The 20,311-nt window shown below is 37.6% G+C and overlaps 1 protein-coding gene across 1 annotated transcript in view; it reads right to left on the minus strand.

Annotated features, from left to right (window-relative positions):
- Positions 1–444: 444 nt before the first annotated feature.
- The window catches only part of LOC131041892 (UNC93-like protein 3), a 61,853-nt gene continuing 41,986 nt past the window's right edge, over positions 445–20,311 (minus strand). Inside the window, exon 10 of the mRNA XM_057975122.2 lies at positions 445–1,087. Coding sequence (XP_057831105.2) covers positions 905–1,087 — 183 coding nt within the window. The 3' untranslated portion in view covers positions 445–904. The remainder of the gene's footprint in view (positions 1,088–20,311) is intronic.

Raw genomic sequence — 20,311 nt, forward strand, 5'->3', positions numbered from 1 at the left:
ATGGTTTTGAATGTAATGTAATCCACTATTCAAATAGATTTTTTGGTTTTTAGTCATGAAAAAACGTAGAACCAACAACCTCCAGCCTAATGATGTGGTAGCAAACACTTTGCTTGTCACTTCTTTGACCACAGCCAGCAAGTGATATTTATTTTGTTAAACATTATGATATGAATCTGTCATAGTCTTCTACTATGCTTGATCCTCAGTATCCCATTAACCTGGTTTGTTTTGGTATGATAACCTGGAGTATACCTACATGCCAGTGATGTTTTCTTTGCAACAATATAGATTTTTTCCAATTAAATGAAAGAATTTTACGAATAAATAGAACTAGTCATACTATGGAAAATTAAAAAACATAAGATTTTGTAGATTAAGAGTGCAAATGAAGACAAACAACAATTTAATATTAGGGAAAAAAATCACAAAGCAGTTCAAAAATTTAAAGTTTTAAGATGAGATGTACTGAAATTAACAAACATGATATTCGAGAGAAAAATAGTAGTTACAGACAATTTTGCTTTGACAAAACAAATTCTGCCATATATTCTCAAGCAAAATTTATTTTCTTCTGTTTTCCACAAACCAATAAAGGATTTGTAATACATTGGACTCCCTTAAAAATTTCCCAACCTGTTTTCATCTGTTGAGTACTAAAAAGACAAATAGATTCTGTTGATATGTGCATATTGTATTTGATATAATTTAAGTGGGGACACTCAAAAGAATTGTCAGATTTTTTACAGAGTGAAAGGATTCACATTAGGTAATAATCTTAATAAGTAAGAAACAGACAGGCTTTCCTATTATACCTCGATCAAGAAATTTGCAGGATTGCCTTTCTAATATAGAAAGTAATAATACGTAGTCCAGCCAGACAAGCTTTCCTATTATACCTTGATCAAGAAATTTGCGGGATTGCCTTTCCAATATAGAATGTGATAATTCCTAGTCCAACCAGCGAAACAACAAGGGTGACTGCCAATACTGTTACCATGGTTGTGAATGTAATGTGTGGACTAACAAAGAATACAACAGCAATGGCACCACTTTGCCATATCTTCAGTTGAGAAAATGAAGCTTCCTGTTGACCACACAAATCAGCATGAAAACATAAAATACTTTAGGAGTGCATCATCAGTTTGGAAATACCCATAAAGCAAGAACCAAATTGCAAGAATAGTACCAAATGACATTATGAATAAAGGTAGCAGTAAATTGCCAATTTGCAAAAGCTTGTCAATCAAAACCAAAGTGAAACATTACATGCATATAATTAAAGGTCACGTACAGATGAAATTTCACATCAATTATCTACAAAAACATAAACCTAATCAAACACTCAAATATCCTCAAATAATAAGCAATGTTCCAAAGGGATGCATCCACCCTGGAAAACCATGCATTTCCGAGATGGGGACGTCCCCAAGACTTGGAAACTCCAAGGGAACATTCCCCCACCATCCCTCCACCACCACCACACACCCTCTGTTGTTTCCGGGACGTTTTCTCTGATAGGGAATGTCTTTGAGATGTTTCATGCTGAGAAATGCCATAAGGGGACACTGGGATTTCCCCAAGACTCCCAAAACGTCCCTTGACCTTGGAGGGCACTTGCAAACTGACTAGCAAATTTTTAAGGCTATTTGGTATCATTGAGTCTATCTCAGGCTGTTTGGCATTATCTGGGGGCAAACATGGTTGCATAGAGTGAGTTTTAGGAGGTTTTAAGGGATTGTTTGGACTTACAATAGTGATGTTCCAGACCTGCAACATATTTTCCAGTTGTATCAGACCTGCATTGTCGTATACAGTAATTTAAATGTGTGTTCGCTACCTGCTGTGATCATTTTAGCTCTCTTTTCAAGGTATTTTCCTTTAATGTTTTCTATTGGGCACTAGTTTCATGCAGTAATCTAGCAAGTGTCTTTTAAATGTGCTGCCCTGTACCAGCATTTGTATCAGCTTGTAATCGTTATCAATACTTAAATAGCAGAGATAGCTTTGTTTCGGTTTGCATGGTTCTTATGCTTGTTAAAAAATAAAAGATCATCTAGGTTGGTCATTACACATATAAAGATGTTTTTCATGACGACAAAATTGAAATAGATTTGTGCTATTATTTCCATATCTTGAGCTGAAATGATAGGGATAATTAGATCTTTTACTGTCTTTAGGATTAGATCCTTTTAAGATACTCCAACACAATCTTTATAGGGGTTCTAAAAAAAGCTCTGAGGAGTCTAAGAGGATTTTTGGGGCGAGATTAAATTGTCCTGCGTTTATTTTTGGGAAATAACAGTTCATGATTTATGCAATTTACTGTAATAACACTACATACTTTGATCTGGAGCATATATGAATACAGGCTCTCAATGTGTATTATCTCCAGATTGTGATACAATAATTTTTGGACAAAATAATCAAGGATTGTAAAGTCCATCAATGCACATTTGCTGCATTTGTATTGTTTTCATTGTTAGTCTTTGCTCAAGGAGCACTATAATTTCTTCCATTGAAAATAATAAAATTTTGCTGTCACACAATGGATTTTGATGTAGGATCGCATTATTAGCCTTTTACAGGTCAAATTGTTATTAAGTAACTGTTCCTAAGTGACCATTGAGGTATATTGATGTGTTATGAAGTGAATATGTATGTCGTAGTGACTTTGTAACCTTGAATAGGCACCAATCAGTTTTGTTTACCCATAGCCCCAGAATTGATTTTGAAACAATAAATCTTAAACCACCTCTATATTTGTTTCATGTTATTGTTTGAATCCTCATATCTAAATCAAAGTGATTACAAGGAACTTGCATGTTTTATGACATAATTCACAAATCCTTGTCAAAAGTATATGAGAGTTAATCTACTAGGCACTGGGTAGAGTTGTTGCATATGCATAATCAATGTCATAAAGGGAAACCCACGTAAGTTTTGTAGAGCTTTAAGTGTACAAGAAAACATAAGTGAAAGTGTTTCTTGTTTGTTGGCCTAACATCCAACAGCTTTGAGCATAACATCAAGTTGATGTTTTAGGAGTTTCTGGAATACAAGTTGGGGAACCAATAGATTGGCAACTCTGTTGGGGAGAGATGAGTAATTTGTCATGGGTTAGAACCTAAAATGTATATATCTAATATGTTGCCAACAATTTTATGAGATTTTTTATTTTAATTTCCCTTCTTATGACTACGACTTTGTCAAAGGTCAACCGGTGAAATTGCATAAATAGCATCAGACATGGACGATAGAAGATCTCTATACAAAATAATTCACAAAAGAAATTGGCAAGATACTTGCAAAAAGACAAACCAACGTGGAAAGCTAAAAATAAAGGTAGGCATTCCACTCCTAATGCTAGCTCTCCAAAGAAAAATGAGAATATTAACGATAGAAATAAATCTTCTAATGGTGATATTGATAGACTTGAGAATGGATTAAACTTGGATAAAGATGAAAATGCTTGGATGGGTACCAAATACCATGAGATCTTGAATAATCTTGAAAAAGAAAAAGAAAGGATATAGATAGAGAATTTATTTTCTTGAGCAACTCCCCATGAAACTAATTCTAGAGATGTTGTATTTGATAAACATGTTTTGTTGAAAAGCGCACGATTACACTGAGAGGGGAGGTGTTGTGACCTAATCACACATCACCCCATCCTAGATGGAGACCCCCTACTTTTTAGGCCCTCTCAATCGTTTGGTTTTGTTTTTTGGGGTCTTTTGGTGGCAGTCTCATCAGTCTCTCTGCTTTGCAAGTGTTTGGGGGTCAAATTGATTGAGTCTTCTTTTCGTTTGAGTGAATTTGGTGAAGTCTAGGGCATGTTTTGTCAATTTTAGGGTTTCTACCTTTAGTCCTAGATTTTAGGGGTTTCTATTAGGGTTTTTGAAAAACTGAACATATAAATGGAATCAAGACCCTTCAAGGAACCTCCGAGTAAAATTTGAGCCAAAACGGAGCAACTTTCTATTTTTAGAAAGTTCCTATTTTTTAGGGATTTTATTGAGTCCCGGAATGTCTTCATTTTGCCAAAAATCAAACTTACTATTTTTAGTAAGTTTCTATTTATAGTAAGTCATTATGTGTCCTGTTTTAGGGCTCAAACACTGACGTTCTAAAAAGTTTCTATTTTTGGAAGTTTATTTTTGGCAGGACCATTCAGGCAAGGTGATGAAGATCAAGCATCCACGACTACTTCTAATTCCGGAAAGTCAGAAAGTAGACAAAATCACTCAAAAAAATGGCTAAGTGTTAGAAATCCATTCCTGAAAAGGAAAGCTCAAGAAATTAACCTATGTCCGAAAGAAGCAAGATTGAAAATCCCTTGCCCGGAGCAATTCACACCCAACTGCCAACCAGGGCGCTAAACTGGAGGTGTCATGGAGGATTCAAAGATCACAAAATTCCATGACATGCAAAATTCAGCCCAAAAAGTTGAAAAGGTGCCAAAGTGTATTATGGATGGAAGGATGGTAAAAATAGTGAAATCCATGCCAGGGGTGTAATAGCGCCCAAAGGTGATGGAGGGCGCTAAAACCAATGAGTCTTGGAATTCATAGTAAATCAATGAATTCCTTGCCTTAGTCAAAATTGCGCCCAAGCATTGTGGAGGGCGCCAAATTGGGGGGTGCAAGGAATCCGTGGAAATATTGAAATTCCCCACCAAGTGCAAAACGCCGCCCTAGGAAGATGTAGGGCGCTAAACCTCAATGGTCTTGGAAAATGGTGCAAGGCATGAATTTCCCTCCTCAAGACTAAAATGCACCCATGTCCTGGTCAAAACACTATAAGGAGGTCAACGTGGAAAGCATGAGGAATGATGAATTCCATGGCCAAGTCAAAATGGCGCCTAAGGGTGATGAAGGGCGCCAAATCCAAGGGATGATGGAAAATCCAAACGAAGTATGAATTCCTCCACACATGGAAAAAACCGCCCTACTCCTCAAGAGAGCGCCAAAATGGTATGCTCAAGGAAAATGGACAAAACAATGAATTCCTTCCTCAAGTGAAAATGCCGCCCTAAGGCATGGAAGGGCACCAAAGTGGAGAGGTTAGGGAAGCATTGAAAAGGTATGAATTCCTCCACCTATGCAAAAATCCGCCCACAAGTGAGTGAAGGCATCAAAATGAAGTATGTAAGGAGAACTTTAAAATTTGTGAATTCCATTACCTTAGCAAAAATCCGACCAAGAATGTCATAAGGCATTGAATCCAAGGGATGATGGATAATTCAAACAAAGCATGAATTCCTCCTTCAGTGTGAAATTCCGCCCATGTGCATGAAAGGGTGCCAAAATGCTTAGGTTTTGGAAAATGTGTAAAGGAAATGATGATGAAATTCCAAGGCATAGAGAATTCCATGACTAAGTTGGAAAACTAAATATTGTCTAAGGCATGAAAATCCAAGGGTCAAGGAGGAATAAAGCAGAAATCCCCTCCGGAAATTTTTTGAAATTTCCATTTTTAGACACCAAATCTTGTCAGAATACCGTAATCTTTATAGATTTGGAATCGTGAGATATTTTTCTCTCTAACGGGCCCGAGTCCTAAATTTTAGGGAGATCCCTAAAAAAATAGGAGATGTTGGAGAAGCATGGAAAATTCCCTCCGGAGTAGGAAAAGTCAAGCTAAGACGATGAATCAGGCGAATATTGAAGAATATTCCAATTTCCCTCAAAAATTTGAAAAAATGGAAAGTTAATGAGTTGGTAGAGGGAATATTCTAAGTATGACGCATGACTTAGTGCATTAAATGAAATTTCCAAATTCGAACTCAATTACAAGGGAAGTTCCATTTGCATGGTGCGGTGATTGGGAAAGTATGACGCATAATAAATTCAATTGCCAAATTAATGCCTCCCAACTTAGCAGCACGATTTGAAGAATTCTATATAAGAGTGGAGATGCATTTCATTTCTCACGTGTAGGATTCAAGAAAGAAGGATTGGAGAAGTGAAGAAAGGTCATACTTAGTCGATTTTCCATCATTTTCAAGGTGCTTTTCAGGATGGCGGAATCAAATAAGGCGGCTACTATCACCAGGCAAGCACTGATCAAGGCAGAAATGAAGGGCTTCCTTCCTATTTACCAAATAAATTCCAAGTGGAAGGAAATCAGCAATACAAATTTGGGCACATTCAACCTGGCTTCCTTCAAGATCAGAATGTTCGGAACAGTAAGATATAATCCATCACCAACGGCTGTCAAGTTTGTCAAGAGCAGAATTGTTGCGGAAGCTGGTTTTCCTCCTGCTATTCAGTGTCCAGATTTGATTCTGGAATGTGCGAAGCATTACAATCTGAAGCGGAAGAGAATTTCAACATCAGATGGCAGGTTGTTGGCGACATTGACTCCGAAGTCAATTGGTGAAGCTTTCGGAATCCCTTCACACCATCCATGACATACAGGACTATTAGCAGAGCTCAAGCAGTGTATGATGCGGGTCCTGCCAGGTGTGCTGACATGATCAACAAACAGTGGCTGCTAAAGTCTAGGCCACATATTTCCAAAATGCCAAAGACTCTCACTATCTTTGAGTTCAAACTGGAATATGTGGACCTAATAAGATGCTGAGCAGGGTAATGGGATGTTCACATACTGTGAATTTTGAAACATGGATGTTCTTCTACATTGGCTAGATCATGAATGCAAGCGGGCTAGTCGATTGGGCCAGATTGATTAGTCATTACTTGCACGAACAGCTGAGGAACTTGAAAGAAAGTAAGTCTCAATCCTTCTTCATGAGCTCCTACATAATTTATATGCTTGCACGAAGGGGAGGATTTGATGGTCTGCCAGCAAGTCGAATCATGGCTTGCGGACCAGCACAGCTAAAAGTGCATGAGTGTTATCCTCAGCTGCATCTTCACAATGTTAGTTCTTACAAGCTGGCAAACGACACCTTCACTATGTACTTGGTGCGCCTTATGCAGAAACAACTGCATGTAAGGGTGTCACCACAAGCAAGGGCCCTAGTTCAGAAGTATGGAGCCATGTTCTTACAGTTTCCAAAATTCACCTACATCAAGACGCAGGGATTCTCATTCCAGTCATACAAATTGCCAAGGTATCCATCCGACAAATTCATATTGTTGGAACTCATGAGGCAGCTAACAGCCTCTGATCAAGTATAGAAGAAGAAGAAGCAGTTTATCGAATTCCCAGTTGTCCTAGGAGATTTCACGGAAGTGTGCCCAGGTTTGGAAGCAGCTAAGAGTGCAGCGGAGGAGTTAGCATTATATCGCCTGCCATTTTATACATCTAGAGCTCAGTATGATCCTTGCCGCCAAATCAAAAAGGTTGCTGGTATGAAATTCGTACACAAATTTCACTTAGAAGATTATTGGGCAAGTGTCGAGGATGACCTTGAAGTCCGGAGGAAAATGTATTTCAGACTGCCCCTTGACACCATCAGGATAAGTGAAATTTACCAAGTGTTGAATCAGGTGAAAGAGGATTTGGACCTAACGCAACCTGAATTTGAGAAAGTGAAAGATCAGCCCATTCAACTACCAGACTGGTCGGAGCCCGAAATTGATGATTTGAATATCCTGGCTAGACCAGTGCTGAAATTCACTAAACACTAGGTTGATCGATAGATAAGGAAGTTGACGGAAGGAAATGTTCATTTGACATATCAGTTGATGGGAAGTCTGGATTCCCATAGTGAAACAACTGAAGGATCTTCGCAGGCCCAGGCAGAAGGAGAAGTCTGGCTTGATAAAGGGAAAGGTGCTCCGAAGAGGCCAAGGACAGGAAGAAAGATATCCAGCAAGAAGTTCATCATGAAGCCCAACATGAAATCCATCAGGAAGCCCCTCATGAAGTTCAACAAGAAATGCAACAGGAAGAACCTCTGCAAAAGAGAGCAAGGGTATAAAGGGTGCAGTCACCGGCAAGTTCTTCCAGTGTACAGGAGGTAGAGATATTCGCACAAGAAAATCCAACGGATCCACCTCCAGCACCAGATATACTCAGTATTAGTGCTTCACACAGAGCCAATCAGCCAAGAGGTCAAAGACAAGAAAGTCCTCCACACCAGGAAGAGACTCGTCAGGATAGTTTCGTAGAAGCCATCCTTGGCGAAATGGAGGAAGAATCACAGGAGCAAGAGCACATGGAAATCCATAGTCACTCCATTCTTGCTCCTAATTGGCTGATAGAGAGGTTGAGGAGGGAACCGGAAAAAGAAAATGATCCAACTCAGGAATTAGAAGAGTTGTTGAAGAGGATGGATCAGCCAATAGAAAGGAAGGCTCCCCGGAAATTTTCCGAAGTCATGAGGGATGAATCCGGATCCCGGACCTTGCACATTGTTGAGCCTGCAAAGGATAAGGACGGGAATGAAATTAGGCAAGAAGATTATGTTATCAGACAAGTTGATCTTGGTCCTGCTTCCACAGGACAAGTAATTGGAGACTTCGAAGGATCTTCCTTAGCCATGAAGGAAAAGATGCTAAAGACAAAGGCAAAATGCAAAAGGCCGAGGGAAGAAAATAGAGCTTTATGTGAGTACATTAGAAGTCTTAAGCGGCCACTCAAGGAAGCAAGTCCTTCATTCATTCCTCCTTCCCTCCATCAGGAAGTTACTGATGATGCTGAGGTAATTAGAGCAATGGCACGGAATTCCAAAGATTGGATAGAGGATGTCTACACTGAAGCAGGAAAATTCATTGAGGACTTGGGTCAGCTTCATTCAAGGTTCGTAGCCCTTCTTAACAGATTGGAGGTAGCAGAAGGATTGTGGGAAGATGTTCACATTTATCAAGACTTAACCATTCCACGGCTCAAGGCTCTAACAAAGATTCTAAGGCAAACACTAATTGATGGGAAAGTAATTCAAGAGAGCGAGGTTTATGACTTTCCCCGGTGGTTCTGCGTTGTTTGCTCGGGAAAGAACACCTTTGACAAATTTAGCATGGAGTCTTTAGCCTTGAAAGACTCAATCAAAAGCGTGCAGGAAGAAGTCATCAATGCAATTGAAGCACTGTTCGCAAAGAGGCTCAATGAGAATGGAGTAACAGTGAACTCCCTAAAATCTCAGTTGCACGAGTTCTTCTTCGTAGGTTCATTCACTAAGGAACATTTTGCAAATGCTTCTTCATTTTCCAGTACAATGAAGAGGACACTAGAAATCATGATGGAATGGGAAAGCTTATTTTCCAAGAGCGAGGAGGAAATTACCTTGATGGAGTTTGATATTGAAAATGTGCCAAGTATCTCCATCAAAGAGCTAGAAGCCGTCATCAGTAAATTCATTGCATATGCAATTAATGAACGGGATAATGGTCGTCCATTCTTGGATGAGAATCTTTTGATTAAGTAGTGGCAACGCATTTACTGCTAGAATATTTTTGACTTAATGGTGGCCCGATCAATGCATGTTGAATGCATGAGGAATCTTTTTGCATGAAGCCATCTTATTAATGGTTTTATGACAAATTCTCTACGCATGTAGCCGTCGCATGGGGAATGATGGGCATTTATTTCTTACATGGGAATATTTGTTGTATTTTGGGCAAGTCTGATGTAATGGGGTGCATTTAATGCACCAATAGACGCCATTTTTGGGCTTTTTGAATTAATTATATATGGGCATGATGGGTATTAATTGCTGATTCCCACCTTGTTGCATCTTGAGTGGAGAATCTTTTTGGAAAAAAACCTAATTAGGGTTTGCATGTGGCCAAGGCCAGAGGCCTATATAAAGGGGTGACCCCCCTCATTTGAAAAAGAGGAGAGATTGTTGTCTAAGATTGTTGCTAAGAGTTTTTGAAGCAAACACTTAATACATTGTTCCATTGTTTGTGTGTTCTTGTGTTGCTTTGGAGCTTGCATGGTCTCACTCTCTTTCATAGATTAGATTTGCTTTCATGTTGTTAGATGAACTGGATTTGATAGGATCGCTTGTTGCAAAATTCGAGCTCACACTTTTGGTGTGCAATTGATTGTTGCATATTGTGCAAAGTTAGCCTAAGCCTCCGTTATTTGTGTATGTTTAACTTCGATTATCAGAAGAGATTGTTCGGTTTGATGGTTTCTCTTGATAATTTGAAAATCGTTAACACACCCTCTGAAGATTGCACTGCCTTCGTGTAGTTGTGCATTGCTGGCGAAGCGAAGCGTGGTTGGATTTTGCATAAGTTATCCCATCTCCTTGTTCGTAGGATTAGATTAGTCTTAGTCCAGTTTTTCTAAACCCTTTCCTCATTTACTTTTTTGCACATTTTAAATCCAAAAAACCAAAAAATAGAGCTTCCATTGCAAATCATTCGCATAGAAATCCTTGAACTTGCATAAATTTGTTATCCTCTTCAAGTGAATACGTAAGGCCCCTTGGGTTAACAACAAACCCATCAACCAACTGAGTCACGTCCACGTGCGAAAGGAACCTTGAGATTAGCCGTTTGATCTTTCTTTGCAATCTTAGCATACGGTCTAAGTTTAAACAAGAGAGAGTGAAGTGACTGTTGGAAACTTTATTCTGTGTTCGACGTAGTCCAAAAAAAACACGTCAACAGGAGGGTGAATCCGTATAATATAATTCTCTACTTTTTAAAGCTTAATACCATAATCATATCAAATGCACAATATCAACAACATAAGATGCAAAAATTACGCAACACAAGTAGAACACACGGAAACTCTTAAGGGAGAAAACCATGACACAATATTGCTTATATATAAAATCTCTTACAACTTTGTAGGCATCAACCCAAAGGAGACATCAATCCCCTCAATTCATAAGCACCAATGTACTAGAGGCACCAACCCCCTCGTCTAAGCACCAACTTAGTGAGAGACACCAATCTCTCCTTTTAGGAAGCACCAACTTCCAAAACAAAACTAGGTTCCACCTTGAATGTGGCTTCTTCAATGGTTGATGGACATTATGATCTCCTTTACTTATTCATTCCACAATTCCCCTCTTCTCATTAACCTTAAAATAAACATACTTGTGCAATCACATATACTTGCACATTCTTTTCTTCATTACTTCTCCTTGAATGATCTTCATATATCTTCTATTATGTCCTTTCTTTAAATCTGCTGGTTTTTGTATGATGTATCTTCTATTCTTTACACTCCTTCAATAATGAATGATCTCCATAGGTCTTTTGTACATTCTGTTGCAAGGTGTGCGCCCTTGGTCTCCTTGTGTTGTGGTTGTATCGGGCATTAACAAGTTGATCTTTTGGTGCAACGGCAACCACACTTGTAACAAGTGGTATCAAAGCTTGGTCACACGTGCAAACCCCTTGCTTGCGCTGGGGGGGATTGTTGCAAGGTGTGCGCCCTTGGTCTCCTTGTGTTGTGCAGCGCAACGCAGCACTCGGGTTTGTGGCATAGCTTAACTGCCTCCTATGGATTCTATAAGTCTAGTGGTTGTATCGGGCATTATACAGTTGATCTTTTGGTGCAACGACAACCACACTTGTAACACATTCCCTTTCAAATTTGCATACGGATGATGTAATATTTTCACAAAATTTACCTTCAAATATTTCTTCTCAAGGTCTGCTCAGAAATCAATTAATTATCATTCTTCTATACTCAGATATCTGCTGTTAATTTAACTGATTTTTCATTGTGTTCTTCTTCACAAAATCTGCATATAAAATATTTTCTAAATCTACTCTAGATCTGCTTTGATTCACATGATATCATATTGCAATTTCTCTCTCAGCAATTTTCACAATTCATTCTCTTTTTATATTTCCTCCATATACCCCTTCATGAAAGGAAGCATCTTTTTGAATAGATATAACTCTTTAGAAAGACATCACTTTTAGTAAAAAAATTACCTTTTATAAATCGGTGCCTTCTATCTTTTTTTATTTTTAATAAACATAAATGTTGTTCTTTCATAAGCACTGCCTTATTAACCATTTCCTAACAAAATCGCTGCACTTTAACGAACTTAATCACTGTCTATGTTTTATGGTTGCTTCTATAGTTTGGAATTGCTGCATATCCAATATGACTGCTTTTAATCGTTATTTGTAGATAAGGCAATTTTGCCTTATTCAATATTTGTCGTATTCACCTTTCATCCTATATGCTTTCCTTTGTCTTATATGCTATCTTTCGAAACCATTCGTTGCCCTTTATAATGCTGCACTTTATCATCTCTAATTTGACTTTAACGTAGGTGCTTCAAGTAATAGTTCAATTTTAATTGGTACCCCTTTTGTCTTATGTGCCCCTTTTGTCTTATGTGCTTTTTTTGTCTTATATGCTATCTTTCAAAATCTGTAGCTTCCCATCATATTCAATATAATCTGAGCATGCCACATTCTCAGTACAGCATTTGCATTTCATAAGCATTATCTTCTTTTACTCCTGCAATAACAATGATTCACATTTTGGAGTTGTTTATGCACCTTATTATAGATCACGTTGGGTTTCAAGAATTATACTTTCTTCATTATGTTTGTACACTAATTCACATCATCATAGAGCTATGTTGTGTCTTTATGTCTACGCATATATCAACAAAGCAGTCTCCTTTGTTAGATACCTGCATTAATTTCCCGACGCAACTGATTGGTCTTCATGGTTGTTATCTTTGGCAAAATACACATGCAACTTAATACATGGAAGTTCATGTAGTAATGATATTTCCTCTCCATGATTCTTGTTAGATCCTAAAATATATTCTCAATCAATCAATGCAATAACTGTATCTCTTACATTGGTCTTCATTTCCTTGGAACCATCTTGAAGCTTTCAACAACTTTCCAATTGCATACCGATCCAATTCCATCTCTTTATATGCAAAATGCTTTTGACATCACTGACAATAATGTTTGCTACCTTTGACATCAATATGTCCAACAATCTCCTACAACACAAAGAAAGCGTCCATTCCGATATAATGACGTTGTTTCTGGATCAAGAGATCAAAGAGACCATGTGGAAACTGATGATGATTCACTAAAGGCAATTAGATCTGAAAAGAAAGCTGAAACTTCAAAGGAGTTAAAACTTCCGAATTTAAGGCTCAGAGGATAAGAGACGATTTGAAAAGAAGGATTGAACCATTGAGAAAAATGTAAGTCAACTGGGCAATTCAGTTAATCAAATGAAATCATCTCAGAATATTCCAACTATTAATGTTGGAGGTTCAGCTTCACAAGGGTTACAAGTAAACGTTGGGGGATCTGCTCCTGATGGATCAAGAAACAATCCGACTGGAGGAAGTGGAGGCCATATTCCTGCAAGACCACTCTTGAATCTATAAAGGTGTAGACAATTGAAGTTCATTAGAATTTTAGAATATCCAAATCCTGTTCCAGTGAAGTGAGAACTGCATTTTTGAAATAATGCCTTGTCAAGAGAAGATCATCTGAAATCATTTATAAATTTAACTAATGATTATGAGATTGAAGATGAAGATGTCCTTATGAAGTTATTTGTGCAATCCTTGACTGATGAAGCCAGGGAATGATACAAAGGGCTTTCTGATGCAAGTATTGGTCCATGGGATGAATTTAAAAGATATGGTGATAGAACAGATCCAAGATTTATGATCAACAAATTCACTAATATCACAAATGGAATGAATTTTGATTTTAATGTAAGATTCATTAAGATCATGAATAGAATTCCTGCTTACCTCAAACCTGATGAATTCATGTGTTTGGTCCTATACTACAATGCTTATGATGCTAAGATGGGTTACATGTTGAGAGACAAAGACCCTCAAACATGCAGTGATGCATATAGGATGGCTACTCATTTAGAGAGTAACCAAAGAGCATTAGGGAAACTCCATAAAAGGACTGATATAAAAATCTTGTCCAACGAAAAAGGTCATCAGAATAAAGGACCTACATCTGAAGATAAATTGGACAAAGTCATGAATGCTTTGAAGGATTTGAGTTATATAGTAGGCACAAATGAAAAGTTATTGTCTCGTGACAAGCCAAACTATTATAGACAAGGAAGGATGCCAAAGTTGTCAGATCAACCTTCAGTAAAAATTGGCATAATGGTAAAACAGTACATAACAATTAGAAGGGGTTATCAAATAAAGAGACACCAGACCCTCTCAAGAAGCCTGGAGCAAATAATGTAGAAGAAGCTCCCTGGTGTATAACTTGTCAATTGCCTCACTCTCTGTTGCAATGTACAGTGGCGTAGTCTTTTGAAGCTCATGGAAATCATTGTGATGAATGCAATAACCTTGATCATGATATGGAGCAAGAGGATGAATACCAGAATATAAATATGATGTCTACTAATTCAAATCTTGAAGACTATCCCTCATCAAATGAATCTGAGGCTGAATTAGACATTGATGACAAAAGGTATATGAAGAACAACTTTCACTGGCAGTTTTTTTTAATGATGAAGAGGAAACATGTCAAGTTCACAATCTTGGGTCTTTTGGACCAGATTTTAAGCTGGGGAGACATTCAAATGAAGAGATCAGAGCTCTAACAATAGAAGCCACTGTCAAGTAAAAAACAATTATAACTTGAGAAGCAAAGGAAAAGGCAATGGTTCAAGAAATGCACAAGGTCTATTCATTAAGGAAAAGAAAGAAGAGAAAAGGAATCCTACTCATGCTAAAATATTGAAGTCCGAGGAAAGAAAGTTGGTGCACTATAAGGGGAAATTGTGTCACCTTTGATCAAGGTGAACAAAGTAATTCAAAGGATGTGCCTATTCTTAAAAACACTAATGCAAAAGAAAGGTAAGTTTACTTGGTCCTAACAATACTTCTATTTGCAACGTGCTCAGCTATGTGCCTATTGATATGGCACAAATTTTTTTCTCAGATCAAAGTTGCAGTACCTCTACTTGAAATAATGAGAATAGAGAACAAAGATAAAGCATTGGCCCTTATTTATGATGTTACATCAAGTTCTAATAATTTAGACGATGCTAGTCAACAAGTAAAGGACAAGAAGTGAGTGAACAAAGTTGATGGCAAGGATTCAAGTCATAAAATCCTTGAGATTTATTTGGGGACCACCCTGAACAAACGTCCTTCTTAGGACTCATTTTATGTAACCTTAGTGATAAATGACAAATTAGTAAAGAATTGCATGAATGACTCTGGGGCATCAACCAATGTCGTGCATGTGTCAAGCTTGAATCAAGTTCGTCTTCAAGTCAGTAAATCTTATGGAATATGCTTTGCCATGAGATCAAGAGTACCTATTATAGTTATTGTGAGGATGTTGAATTCAAGTTGTTGCATTCCCATAAAAGACTTACAATATGAATGTCACAATGGCTGACATAACACCTCAATATGGGATGTTGTTATCAAGAAGATGGTCTGCAACAATGGGGAGAAGCATACAAATGGATTCATCCTATGCTCTCATCCTAATCAATGGCAACGATGTGAAGTTAGATAGACAAAAATGATCTCCTGCCCTTGTAGAGTACACTAAGCCACATCAGGATGTCTGCTTCATTGACACAAGTATAGACAATTTCATAGTCGAAACAACTAAACCTGTTCAAGTTGGAACAACATTGCCTCATCAAGATATCCATGCCAACCCTGATGAAAGTGGTATTTTGTTAATGCATTTTGATGGTGCATGTTCAAAAAAAGGATCAGGAGCTGGTGTGGTTCTTGTTTCACCAAGTGGTAAGTCCTTCAAATTCTCTTTTTCTCTACACTTGGGCAAAACCACCATTGAGTACTAATGCGCTTGTATCCATCCGTGGCATGCAAATCCACATCCGAATCCAGGTCATCATATCGGTATGCGGAAGCGGGGAGTATGCAGACACTGAATGCACAAACAATTAGGATTAAATTTAGCTGTGAAGTATGGAATTAAAAATATGTCATAGGAGATTCAGAATTGGTGGTTTCCCAAGTTAGAGAAAAGTAAACAGCCAAGCATAAAAGACTTAGACAGTATAGGGTTGTTGTGTAGGATACCATTGAGTTATTTGATGCATTTTCAATTGACTGGGTCAAGAGAGGGAAGAATGTTATGACTGACTGACTTGCTAATATAGCCATTAGATCTGAACACATACCTTGGTTGGGATTTCCAAGGTTGAAGTGTTGACTAGGCCTTCAAATCCTAACGACATTTGCCATTGGTAGATTTTCCGTGATGATCAAGATATACTCAAGTTCCTCCATTGTATTTATGAGTACCATAACCAAGAAATTGATTTTCAGAATTTTGCAATTGGTGGTAAGGAGACTTTTTTTGGAAAGTCATCCAGTTGAAGACAAACAAGCTCCCAAAGCTTGGACTGGTGGCGTTAGGCTGAGTTTTTGATGGTGCTAATAGACATGTGACCAAACCAACTCTTGAGCATGAAGAAGATCTAGAGGAGATCAATCTTGGTACATCTAAATCACCAACGAAAGTGTTTATTGGTAAGAAATTGAATCCAAGTATCAGAGCTATGCTTATTGCCTTGCTGAGAAAGTACAAGAATATTTTTGGTTGGTCATATGATGGCCTGAAAGCTTACAAGGAAGACTTATTTCAGCATGAGATTCCTTTAAAGTGTGATGCCAAACCTTTCAGACAGAAGCAAAGGCCTATAAATCCAAGCTTGGCACCAAAAATGCAGCAAGAATTGGCAAAGCTTAGGGATAGTGGAATAATAAAGCCAATCAAACATTCCACCTGGGTTTCCAATCTAATCCCTGTAAGAAAAAAGAATGATGATATCAAACTATGTGTGATTTCAAAAACCTCAACATATCTTCCTTGAAGGACAATCATCCTTTGCCAAATATGGAAGCTATGCTACAAAAGGTTACTAGTTGTGATTTGTTGTCCATGATGGATGGGTTCTCAAGATATAGCCATGTGAAGGTTAAGAAGATAATTGTTTGCACTTCAAGAAGATTTTTGCAGAGCTTTAGAGTTGGGAATTCTCTAAACCCAAAAAAATGTGTTTGGAGTAATAGAAGGGAAATTGTTGTACCAGTCTCCAAGGAAGGCATAAGGATTGACCCTAAAAGAGTAGCTGCAATTAAGAGAATCCCATAGCCAAAGACAGTCAAAGGTATAAAATCATTCTTTGGTCAAATCAATTTTGTTAGGAGATTCATTCCTAATTTTGCAAAGAAAACAAAAGCCATTTCAAAAATAATGAAATGGGGAGAAACTATAACTTGGAATTAGGAACCTACTAAGGCATTTCAGAGCATCAAAGAAACTATTAAGCAAGCTCCAGTTTTGTATCACATTCTCAAAGCCCTTTGAACTATTTTTATTTGCAACTTTCCATACAATTGTTGTTGTTCTACTCCAAAAGAATGATAAGGGCTACGAGCAACTGATTTCTTTCTTTAGCAAATCCCTTCAAGCTGAAAAATTGAAATATGATGCTCTGGGGAAATAGGCATATGCACTGGTAAAAGCGATGTAAAACTTCAGGCCTTACTTGGCAGGATCCACAATTGTTGCATATGATCCAAATGCAATTGTGAAAGACATCTTCACACAACAAGAGGTCACATAAAGATGTAGATGAATTAATAAAATTCAAGAATTCAACATTGATATTGGCTAAGCTCATAGCTGAGTCAAATCTTGAGCTTGTTGAGGTAAATGTCACACAAGAGGAAGGTTTTCTAAAAGAATGTAGTCTGAAGTCTTCCCCACGATACAAGGATGTGATACAATACCTCCATAATATGAAATGTCCTAAAAATTTAACTCAAAATCAGAAAAGAACTGTAAAGGTTCAAGTAATCAAATATGTTATCACTAATGGTGATTTGTATTGGAGGAACAGAAATGGTGTTCTCTTAAGATGTTTGGATGAGAATCAATCTTCTAAGGTTTTGTCAAAGATGCATAGTGAAAACTATAGTGGGCAACTTCATGGCAAGAAAACAGCCCACAAAATTTTTAGAGCTGGGGCGGCCAACATTATTTACTAATACACAAAAAATTAGTGAGAAAAAGTGATGCATGTCAAAGATTCTCTAGCAAATCGAAGAATTTTGCAGCCTTACCTCTAAGGCCAATAGTTGTAGAAGCCCCATTCCAATAGTGGGGAATCAACTTCATTGGTGAGGTCACAAAAGTCTTGTCGCAGATTCAAGTGGATCATTGTAGCTACTCACTATTTCACTAAGGGATTAAAGCTATCCCAACCAAAAGAGTAACCAACAAGGTGGTTGTGGATTTTGTAGTAAAGCACATTATTTATAAGGTTTGGAGTCTCAAGCAAGTCTATCATAGACAATGCAATGTGTTTCAAGTCCGAAGAGCTTGTTGATTTCTACTCGGGGTATGGGATTGACCTATCATATTTATCTCCCTATCATCCATGGGGGAATGGACAAGCTAATTCCAATAATAAAAGCTTGATGAAGATCATGAAGAGGATGATAGGAAAGAATAAGAAATCTTGGGATTCAAAATAAAGGTTAGCCTTATGGGTTAATAGGGATACATGGCAAAAATCCACAGGAAAATATACCCTATGAGCTGGTATATGGCATGGATGCAGTAATTCCTATAAACAAATTGCCGACTGTTTACAAAAAATTTCAAAAATATGATGTAGATGTGTTAGATGCCATTATTAATAGGATAGACCAATTGATTGAACTTGATGAATCCAAAAGGCAAGCCCAAGTAGTTAACATGAGGAAGCAGCAACAAGTATGTGCTTGACAAGAAGGCATGTGCCAAAAAGTTTGAGGTTGGTGATCTAATATTGATGCGAAATGCAAGTTTTCAAGATAAGGATATGCATGGCAAGTTTGATCCTCTATGGTTAGGACCATATACAATTACAAACACTCATGGAAAAAATAATATTTTTTGAAAAGCATGCTCGGAGAATTTCAAGAGTGGTAAGTGCATGGCCAATTCTTGAAGCATTACTTTCTTGAGCTCTACTCTCTTTTCCATGCACATTTGTTTAGTCTCTTCCCCTATTTGGTCTTGTGCAATTGTCATGGTCTTTGACTCACAATGTAGTGTGTTTCCTTCTTGTTTCATGTGTTTGTGTTTGTGTTGGTTTGTGCCTTAAAAGTCTCTAGATCCTTTCCATATTTCACTAAAGCATGCATACCCAAACAAGAGCCTCTATTAGGTCTTGCAAGTTTTCATACCCCCATTCCTACCTAGGCACCCAAGTTGAAAAGATAAAAATTTGTAAAAGTATGAGAATTGCCAAGGTTCCCGTCTTATGGATGCTCAATTGGGTATCTATATTTTAAGTTGTAATGAATTGGGCTAAAATTGAAAAAGTTATTGATTTGTGAAAGTTTTCCCCTTTAGGATATTCAAGCTTTGTGGAACTTTCCTTTGCATTAGGACTTATCCTATAACCCTTCAAACCTCCACCTCATTCCTTCTTGCTTTCAAATTCAACCAGATTCACCTTTTGTAGAACTTCTAGCCTATTTAGGATATATCCTATAGGTGCATGAATCTCCACCATATCCTTCTTCTTTCTTTTTTTTTTGCTAGAACCTTTATTGCGAAATTTCAACCCCATCAAGGATATATCCTAAAGATCCCTAAACTTCCACTATATCCTATTAACCTAAACTTTTGCTACATACTCGTTGACCTTGCATTCCTGCAACATCCCAAGACTTCCTATTGCAGAACTTCAACCCCATTAAGAATATATCCTCAAGATCCCTAAATTTTCAATATATCCTATTAACCTCCAAACTCCACTACATCCCTATTGACCTTGCATCTTGACAACATCCCAAGACTTCCTATTGCGAAACTTTGACCTCATTAAGGATATATCCACTTCACCCCAAAATCTCCGCAACATGCACTTCACCCGAAAATCCTCACAACATCCACTTCATCCCTAAATTTCCACAATATCCACTTGACCCCAAAACTTTTCCAAAATCCGTATCTACCACAGGTTTCCACAAAACTTTAAAATCGTGTATTTGATCATCGATTGAAGTGAGGAACATGTTGTTTTAATACCATCAAACAGAATGCATGTTGCATGAGGACATCTACTCGCGAATTTCTTTAATTTCACTATAGAAATGAATTGTGCCATGCTATTGATGATGAAGACTCCCATTTGTCATGAAGAGTTGCACTCAATGCATTAAACGTTAAACCCAAAGCAAGCTCCCCCTTCTCAACAACCATGTTGTTTCATTTTGCCTATAAAAGGGGAAGCACAATCATTTCTTAGGGGATCTAAAAAAAGTTCTAAGGCATCTAAGAGGATTTTTGGGGCAAGACAAAATCATTTTGTGTTTAATTCTAGGCAATAACAATCCATGATTTATGCAATTTTTTGTAATAACATTGCATACTTCAATCTAGAGCGCATATGAATACAT

The sequence above is a fragment of the Cryptomeria japonica genome, chromosome 1, assembly GCF_030272615.1.
Source record: "Cryptomeria japonica chromosome 1, Sugi_1.0, whole genome shotgun sequence".
Classification (NCBI taxonomy): Eukaryota; Viridiplantae; Streptophyta; class Pinopsida; order Cupressales; family Cupressaceae; genus Cryptomeria; species Cryptomeria japonica.